Consider the following 9574-nt stretch of genomic DNA (forward strand, 5'->3'; position numbering starts at 1 on the left):
GGTGGGAACCGGCTGCGTGCCTGGGGCCAGGCTGGAGTGGGAGCCGCGCTGCAGGGGGCTGGGCTGAGCAGAGGGGGCAGCGCAGGGCCAAGGGGCAGACGGGGCAGTGCCCAAGCCCCACCCCGAGGTGCTGGTGCCGGGCTGGAGGCAGGGTGGCCCCAGCGTGCTCCCAGCACAGGACCGGCTCCATCCCTCCCACCAGTGGATCTCCCTGGCCCCAGCGGGAGGGCGGCAAGGACCAGCCCCCTCCACAGCGACCCCTCCCTTCGCACCAGCGGCTGCTGAGCCATACCTGCCCCACTGCCTGCCCCCCGCCATCCCCTCCACCCCGCGCTGCAACCAGGGGCCCCATGGGGCTGGAACAGCCTTCAGTGCTGCTGACACGCTCCCCACCCCCAGAGCCCTGCGCAGTCCTGAGGGCACAGATGGGGAAACCGAGGCATGGCACCGAGGGGCCTCGCATGAGGTGGGCTCTCCTGACTCGCGCTCCCAGGCCCGGCTGTGTCCCTGTCCAGCAACCAGCCAGCTCAGCCTCCCCCCCTCCACCCCCCCATCGTGCGGCACACACACGGGAAGCTGGGAACGTCACTTTTATTGGAACACCTTAAATAAGCGCATATATTACTAGCAATTATTAATCATAATAAAAAACAAGAGTTTGCATTCACCAGTGCATCGTATACGTTGGGGGGGGAGCCTGGGTGCTGCCCCCGGGCAGGGGCTGGGCAGCTTGGGGACACAGCTCGGGGGGGGCACGCCCCAGCCACCATATTGCAAAGACCCGCCCCACTGGCCACTTCACAGCCGCCACGGAGGGGGCAGGGCCTGAACCAGGAAGTGATGATGTGTGTGTGGGGGGGTGTATTTATCCCCACTTGCCAGTGGCTGGCATCCAGTCTGCTCCGTGCCCCCCACCACGGACAGGCGGGTTCCATGGGGGAGGGTTTCACGCTGTCACCCCGGCTCAGCGCCCGGCTCACCCGTTACCCGGCCCCTTACCCGTGTGTGATGGACAGAGGGGAGCCCCCCCATGCACACTGCCCCCCCCCCCCCGGCTTGTGCTCCCATCGCCTCTGAGCGCGGGGGCCGGGGAGCGGATGCGCAGGGACAGGCGGCCAGGGAGGAGCCCCAGGCCCCGGAGTGACCCCCTGACTGCGCCTGCTCGGGGGTCAGCCCCGCTCCTCTCCCCACAGCCGCAGACAGGGAGGGCGGGATGGAGGGCCAGCCCAGCCCACCTGCCCCCGCGTGCCTTCCCAGAGACTCCCAGGTGGCACCGCGCCCCACTGGTCCATCAGGGCCGCACCTCAGTGGCTGGTCACCAGAGCCCCCAGCATTGAGTGGGGTGCAGAGCCCCTCCACCCATCCCCATCCCCACAGTGGGGCATGAACCAGCACCGTTCCCCCTCCTAGGGGAAGTGCCGGCCCCGACGCGGCCGTGCGCATGAGGCAGCCATGTTATTGCACGTCAGCCCAGCGCGACTCACCCGCCCCTGGTGCCACTGCAGGGAGCCAGCCCCGCTCAAAGCCGGCCCCACCTCGCCGCTGGGTCCGTGCCCAGCTTGGAGCTCCCTGCACGAGCCTCCCCGGTCACACTGGGCCAGCCAGGACCTGAGCCCAGGTTGTGCGTGGCCTGGGCAATGGCTGATGGTCTCACTAGCACGGCGAGAGGCCCTCAGGTGGCCCTAGGGGCAGCCAGGTCACCAGGGCAGAACCGGGTCCCGGGCGAGGTGTGGGGATTTCGGGGCTCCTGGCCCTGCCCAGCGCAGGCCGTGGGGAGAGCCGGAGCCGCGCAGGGGCCGTGTCCATCGTCCCGTCTGCCCAGCACTAGGACTGCGCCTCGGGCAGCTTCAGGCTGGGCTCGGGCGGGCGCTTGTCCTGGCAGAGGAGGCTCTTGGCCTCGCAGGTGAGGGGCTGGTAGCGGGGCGGGCTGGGCGCGGGCCGATGGCAGACGGAGGCGAAGCTGAAGCTGAAGGGGCCCAAGCAGCAGCCGGGGCAGGCCAGCACCTCGTCCTGCTCCCGCCCGGCGCTGGAGGCGTGCCGGGGCAGCGCGCTCGAGTGCTCCGTCCGCTCCACGGCCCCCGGGCGGGGGATGCTGAGCTCCGAGAAGCCGCGCTCCAGGCCGTGGCCCCAGCCAGGCGGGGCGCTCACCACCACGCTGTTGTTGTTGAGGGGCAGGCCGTTGGGGGGCCCCGGTGGCCAGGGCTGGGCGCCCGACGCCGACGTGCTGATGAAGGTGCTGTTGGTGAGCAGCGGGGCAGGCGCCGGCTCCGGCTCGGGGCTGTCGGGGCTGTCGGGGCTGTCGGGGCTGCAGTCCATCTGCTCCACTGCCGGGGGGCTGGGGAGGGGCGAGCTCCGAGTGGGGAAGGGGCTGTGAGGCTGGGGGCCCTCCTGGCAGCAGGCGCGGGCCGGCTCCCCCCCCAGCACCAGGCTCCCGTGGCGGGCCGGCTCGGGGGACGCGGGCAGCGAGCGGCACTTGCGTGTCAGCACCAGGGGGGCGGAGAAGTCGCACTGCGCCTCCACCACGGGCTCGGGCGTGATGGGTGTGCCCAGCTGGTAGGGGGTGGGCGGCGGCAGGGCGAAGGTCAGCGAGATGACCGACTTGCTGGGCGTGTCGAAGAGCTTGATCTTCCCGCCCTTCAGGTCCTCGCGCTGGGAGAAGGGGTTGAGGCGCGGCGGCTGCTCCTTGGGGCGGGCACCCGCGGCGGGCTCCTGGGGCGGCAGCAGGGCCGGGGACCTGGGCGGGAACATGTCCGAGCGGCTGCGGGCGAGGCGGAGGTCGGGCTGGAGGTGCGGCCAGCTCAGATCACGCGGCGGTGGCTGCTCAGGGAGCGCGGGCTCGCTCGCTGCCTCGCCTGGCACAACACAGACAGCGGGTTAGCAGCCCCCCAGGCTGGGCCGGGCCCACGGCCTCCAGCCCCTCCTGCCCGTGGCCAGGGGCTCTGGGCACCGGGCGGGAGAACCCCCTGGGCACCCTGCTGCCCTATCACAGCAGGCCTGTGTCCCGCCAGCTCCATCACCCCCCCTCGCGCCCCGCAGAATGGGGCTGCCATTTCCACCTGATCCCACCCCAGGGCTGTGGGGCCTCCCCATTAGTTTAGTGGGGTGAGAGACGGGTCACGTACCCCTCCCGCGGGGGGACGGCCAGCAGGCCGCCCGCGGACCACTTTGCTGCAGCGCTGACCAGCAAGCATCATGGGGACAGGCTCAGCGGCCGCAGCGCCCAGCTCTGGCCACAGGGGGGCAGCACATGCCCTATGGGTCCCTTCAGCACCCGCAGAGCCCAGCCCCGTGCCAAGTGGGTCGGGGGGGGGGGGGCGCAGCAGGACGGACAGGCCCGGGGGAGGGGCAGTCACGGTACCGTTCAGCGTGGCCGGGGTCCCGGGCAAGGGCACATTCTCCCCATCGCTCTGCCGGTCGGCGCCGGTGCCCCCCGCTCCCAGCTGGTGCTCCAGGATGCCCTGCAGGCGCTGCGTGATCTCCACGAAGGCGGGTCGGGCCGTCGGCTCCATCTGGGTGGGGGAGTCGCCTCGTCACCAACTCTCACCCGCCTGCCCAGCTTCACCAGGGCTCCCACCCCCAGGACTTGGGAGGGGTTGCTGGGGAGGAGCTGGGGCAGCATCCCCCTGGAGCAGCGGGAGCTCGGTTGCTGGGGGCGAGGGAGGGGAGAACAGGCCGGATCCTGGTGGCTCTGTGGTGCCAGGACCCCCCCATTCGGGGACAGGCTGGCGGGGGGCAGGGCCTAGGCCCCAGGAATCAGAATTTCAGATGAGGGTCTCTGTTTGAGGCAATCACCCGGCTGCCCCGTGTCTTGGTATGCGGTGTGCGGGGCAGGCCCAGGGACCCAGCCCGGGGGCAGGGAAGGGAAGAGGGGGACACGTACCCTGCAGCAGTGGAAGGCCAGCTGGAGGAAGGCCGCAGGGCAGTCGTCCCCCACCATGTTGCAGAAAGCGGCGACGTCCAGCCCAAAATCCTGCTCAGGGAAATGACGGGAGGTCAGCGACCGAGCCTGAATCACGGGGCCCAGGCCAGGAGTCTTGCCCCCTCCCCGGAGCCCCAGCGCCCCTCTGCATTGAGCTCCTGCCCCAGACCGCGCCCCAGGGGGATCCCAGCCACAGGTGTTGCTGACCACTGGGGGCAGGAAGTGCCCCAAAGCCCTGCCCCACACAGGAGCCGTCCCTGGAGCCGGGGAACAGGGCCCCGTGTCTCTGGCTGGGGGGGGGGGGGGATGAGGGGGGTTTCACAGGCCTCTGCACCCCTGCCACGTGCACCCCGCCACGCTCTGGCTCGCCCCCGTCCCACACTTAACCCTGAGGACAGGCCCTCGTCGGCCCAGCCGAGCGTTACCTCGGTGCGGGGCAGGTAGTCCGGATCGGCCGGGACCCGCGCGATGCTCTCGCACAGGATGATGCCGTAGGCAAAGACGTCGGCCTGCGGAGAGGAGCGGGAGCGGGAGGGTTTAGCAGCGGCGCTGAGGGGAACCCGACGGCCCTTCCACCGGCACCCACGAGCCAGGGTATCCCCACGGCTCCCGCCAGGCCCACGGTCCAGCCGGACAGCGCGGCACATCACGGCTTCTGCAACCCCGGCCTCTCCCAGCAGGGGGCATGTGGGGGCGGGGTGGGGCGCTGGCTGGGGGGGTTGGGGGGGCTCCCAACTACCCCAGGCCCAGTCTCTCCAAGCGGGGGGGGGGGGGGGGGGGGGAAAGCTCTGGTCGGGGGAGTGACAGGTTCAGGATGCTCTCCAGGAAACGCTGGAAGGACAGTGTCTGACTACACGGCCCCCTCACCCCCCCCCCCCGCCCTGATGCCCCCCAGCACCTCCCATGCCCCCCTGCCCCCCCCACCGACTCCCTCAGCCCCCGCCTGCTGCCGCCCATCTCCTCCCACACACCCTGCCAGTCCCTTCACACACCCCACCCCACTGCCTCCCAGCACCTCCCCCCGCTGACCCCCAGGACCCACCATCACACACACATCCCCCCGCTCCACTGGGGCCCTGCCGGCTGCCAGGCTGGCACTGCCCTGGAAATGGCCACGCCCAGGCGTGGCAAAGGCAATCAGCCCCCGGTGCAGCGAGGGGACGGCCCCAGGCGTAAGCAGCGAGTTACCTTCTCGTTGTACAGCTCCCCACGCAGCACCTCCGGGGCCATCCAGTACGGCGAGCCCACCACGGCCAGCGGCTCCTTCTGAGCGTCCTCGCTGGGGGGCAGAGCCGCAGGGTTAGCCTGGCACCTTGCCCAGCCAGGCAACCCCAGCTCCCGTGGGTCTCCTCCCCCAGCTGGGGCAACCCTCAGCTCCACCCCCCCATATCCTCCCCCAGCCAGGGCAACCCCCAATCCCATGGGTCCCTGCCCCAAGCCAGGGGCAGCTCACACCCCTCCAAAGCCCTTCCCCAAGCCCTCCCCATCCCCCCTCCAGACAGGGGCAACCCACAGCTCACCCAACTACCCCCGATCTCCCTCCCCCGCTGGCTCCGATCTCCAGGAGGGGGTGGGTGCTGCCCTGCGTTGGGTGTGGGAAGGGTCCAGAGGGGACGGCTGGCCCCTCTGCCTAGGCCTGTTGGGTAACGTGCCCCACTCTGGGGTGGGGGCAGCTCCCCACTCACCTGTAGGTGGGAATCTTCTCCGCCAGGCCGAAGTCGCCCACCACGGCCGTGTAGCCGTTGTCCTCGCTCTTCACCAGGCAGTTCTGCGAGCCAGAGGAGAGGAGACGTCACGCCGCCCGCCCCACCTGGCACCTGCCCCATGGCGCACTGCCCCCCACAGGCAATCAAGAGGGCCACGGGCAGGGGCATTCCCACCCTGCTGTCCTGGGGGAGGGCAGTGAGCGTCTGAGGGAGCACAGGGGATCCAGCCAGGCCCTCTCCACATGTGACGAAGTTGGGGATTTTTGTAGTGTTTTACATGAATAGCGTGTGCATGCCTCAGTTTCCCTGTGTGGGAGATGGTTTGTTGTTGCAGAGGGGACCAGGTGTGACCTCGCCTGACAGCCAGGACCCCCGGACAACGGCCTGGAGATGGGGAACCCTAACAACTGGTGACCGGGTGACTAAGAGGCCCGGCCCAGCTTGGCCGTCAGCCGGTTCTGGCCAGTGGGAGGACAATGGGCTGCGGGGAGAGGACCCCAGTGACCTGACCAGCCGGTTCCAGCCAGAGGGGCCAGAGGACAGGAGAGGGGAGAGGAGGCCCAGGGCACCCTGTTTACCTGGGACAGAGACAAAGGACAGAGGCGAGACTTGGGGACCAGTGATATCGGATGCCCAGCTGGAGGTGGGGGCGGGGTGTCTCTGGGCTGGGAGGGGAAAGCGCCGGAGCTGGACAGACGTAGATGTGCTGGGCTGGGGGAGGCCAGGCCTGAGGCCTGGAGAGTTTCCTGTGCTGGGTTCAGACGCTCAGTAAACCCTCCTGTGTTACGCTGACTGAGAGTCACTCCGGGCTAGAGAACGGAGGGGGGGCATTATTCCCTCGGGGTGGAGGCCCCGGGGGTCCAGAGCGAGGGGACTCCCTGAGGGGGCCCATGGCAGAGACAGACGTGCTAAGGCTCAGAGAGGTGTGGCTCCAGGAGGTGGAGGGGCCTGACCCCGAGAGGGAGCGGACCCCTGAGAAGGGCTGTCGCACTGGGGGGTCCCCCCAGGGACCGTAGGGGTCTGGGAGCCCGTGACAACGAGCCCTTCACGCCGTCCCGTCAGGGCAGCCCCCAGACGGCAGAGCGAGGCTCGGGTTCAGCACCTTGCCAGCCCCGGCTCGTCCCAGGGCCCTGCGGCGTCCACGGGCCTGGCAATGGTGGGGCTGGCTCCCCCGAGACCCTGCGCCGTGGGCGAGCGAGCGCTCCGGGGGGCCGGGGAGCGCAGGGGAGGGGCACTGCCCACCTTGGAGGTGAGGTCGCGGTGGAAGATGCCCTTGGAGTGCAGGTAGCGCAGGCCACGGGCGATGTCCAGGGCCAGCCTGACGCGCACGGCCCAGGAGAGCGGCACTGGGCTGTCCAGCAGCTGCTCCAGGTTCCCGCCGTTGATGTACTGCCGGGGAGAGGGGATGGGCAGCGTGCTGTCAGCCCCCCACACCCTCATGGGGCTGGTCCCCCGCCTTGCCCTGCCCTGCCCGTCTCCCCCATGGGGCCCGTCCCCCCCATCCTCCTCCTGCCCTGTCCGCCTCCCCCATCCTCCTGCCCTGTCTGCCTCCCTCATGGGGCCTGTCCCCTCACCCTCCTGCCCTGTCTGCCTCCTCACCGCCTCCCCCATGGGGCCCGTCCCCCATCCTTTTGCCTTGCCTGCCTCTCCACCGCCTCCCCCATGGGGCCCATCCCCCCTGCCCTGCCTGTCTCCTCCATGGGGCCCATCCCCTCCCCTCCCCAGTCCTGCCTTGCCCTGCCCGCCTCCCTGCCAGCCCAGTGCCCACCAGCCCCAGACCATGTGCCCCTACCAGGGCAGGCACAGCTGCATGGGCCCCAGCGCAGCACCCCTGGGCGACCCCTCTTACCTCCGTGAGTGCGTGCAGCTGCCCCTGGTGCACACAGACCCCCATGAACCTGAGACACAGAGGGGAGCGGGTTAGACCAGCAGCACCGGGGACCTGCCCCCTGGATGGGCCAGATCCCCTCGCAGAGAAGAGAGAGAATCCAGGCGGAGAAGGGACCAGCACCCATGCCAATCCGGGGGAGGGAGCTCACCCCCCAGGCGGAGCCGGCTTCCCCACGCCCTGGGCAGAGGCACACGGGCAGAGCCGGGCCGGGCTGGGCTGGGCCAGGAGGGGCCCCACTCGGCTGGGAGCAGGGATCACAGAAGCCGGTTGCCCTCCTCCGCGGAGGACAGGGGCCGCCCGGTGACAGGGGCGTCGGGGGGGTCACTGCGGGCCCCTCACCGGAGGATGTTGGGGTGCGAGAGGCGGTTCATGAGCTGCACCTCCCGCAGCATGTTCCCCCGGTTACTCATCAGCTTGTTCATCTTCAGCACCATGATCTGGCCGGACTGGCGGTGCCGCACCTGGGGAGCAGAGGACAAGGAGCAATGGGCTCACGTTGCAGTGGGGGAGGTCTAGGTTGGATATTAGGAAACACTATGTCACTAGGCGGGTGGTGAAGCACTGGAATGGGTTCCCTAGGGAGGTAGTGGAATCTCCTTCTGTCACGGAGTGTGGGGAGACAAGGCCCTGCACCCCCGGCTTCCTGCGATTCACCAGGACTCTCAGCCAGCCAGTAAAGCAGAAGGTTTATTTAGACGACAGGAACACAGTCCAAGACAGGTCTTGCAGGCACAGACAACAGGGACCCCCTCAGTTAGGTCCAGCTTGGGGTCCCAGGGCACCACAGCCCCCTTGGGAGGTCAGAGCCCCGTCTGGGCTCCCTCCATTACACCACCCAGCTCCTGACCAACCTCAACTCCCTCCAGCGTCTCTCACCCCTCCCCCCCGGCTCCTCCCCCCCGCCTTTGTCCAGTTTCCCCGGGCAGAGGTGTCACCTGGCCCCAGCTCCCTCCTGGGTTCTCACGTTACATGCTCAGGTGTCTTCCCCCAAGGCCAGTCTCCCATCCCCCAATGCAGACAGACCCAGCCAAACTCCCCTGCAACCTTCCCCGGCCAACTCCCCACTCAGCATTCAAAGACCACATTCAGAACAGTCCCAGTTTGTCACACCTTCCTTAGAGGTTTTTAAGGCCCGGCTTGACAAAGCCCTGGCTGGGATGATTTAGTTGGGGTTGGTCCTGCTTTGAGCAGGGGGTTGGACTAGATACCTCCTGAGATCCCTTCCAACCCTGATATTCTATGATCGTAAGGGAGGGACCCGGCGTGGCCTAGTGGGCAGAGCACAAGACTGAGAGCCAGGACCCCGAGTGCTGAGATGGACCTGCTGGGTCCCACCCTGCCAGGGGCCTCAGTTTCCCCACGTGAAGAGGAGAGGAAGGGCTGCAGGCACACTGCGGATGGCCGGCTCTGGGCACGTCAGCGCCGTTGTATTAACAAGGCCCCTGAGCAGAGGGGCTGAATGGCCCCTGGAGCCCGGCAAGGCCCCCGGGGGCTAGGGAAGGAGCCGGGAGTTCAGCACTCAGCCACTGACCAGAACCACTGTCCCAAAGCGCAGCGTCGGCCCCGACGGAGCCGGGAGCCCTGCCTGGGGGAGCAGCAGGCAGCAGGGTGCAGGGACTCGGCGCCCAGCCCTGCCAGCCGCAGCAGCGCGGTATATTTAGCCTGCTCCGAGCGGAGTTCACCACGTGATCCACATTACTGGGGCTGCTCCAGGGAATGCCAGAGGGGAGGTGGCTGCCGGGGTCCGTCCTCCCCGCACACACGGAGCCCCCATCTCTCGCACACAGACCCCGCCGCACGCACACACGGCTGGCACGCAAACACACACGGATCCCGCCGCACACACACACGGCTGGCACACAAACACACACGGATCCCGCCACGCACACACACGGCTGGCACATGCATGCACACGGAGCCGCCATTTCTCGCACACAGACCCCGCTGCTCGCACACACGGCTGGCACACAAACACACATCGATCCTGCCGCACACACACACGCAGGGCGCCCTGAAAAACACGAATGTAGCCCTCCGCGCACACCGCAGGATCACAAA

General features: G+C 68.9%; 1 protein-coding gene across 1 annotated transcript in view; it reads right to left on the minus strand.

Annotated features, from left to right (window-relative positions):
- Positions 1–574: 574 nt before the first annotated feature.
- TESK1 (testis associated actin remodelling kinase 1) overlaps positions 575–9574 on the minus strand; it is a 28213-nt gene continuing 19213 nt past the window's right edge. Inside the window, 10 exon segments of the mRNA XM_034774601.1 lie at positions 575–2328; positions 2331–2852; positions 3359–3509; positions 3881–3970; positions 4345–4428; positions 5108–5198; positions 5605–5687; positions 6868–7014; positions 7475–7523; positions 7856–7977. Coding sequence (XP_034630492.1) covers positions 1673–2328; positions 2331–2852; positions 3359–3509; positions 3881–3970; positions 4345–4428; positions 5108–5198; positions 5605–5687; positions 6868–7014; positions 7475–7523; positions 7856–7977 — 1995 coding nt within the window. The 3' untranslated portion in view covers positions 575–1672.

Source organism: Trachemys scripta, chromosome 6 (genome assembly GCF_013100865.1).
Source record: "Trachemys scripta elegans isolate TJP31775 chromosome 6, CAS_Tse_1.0, whole genome shotgun sequence".
NCBI lineage: Eukaryota > Metazoa > Chordata > Testudines > Emydidae > Trachemys > Trachemys scripta.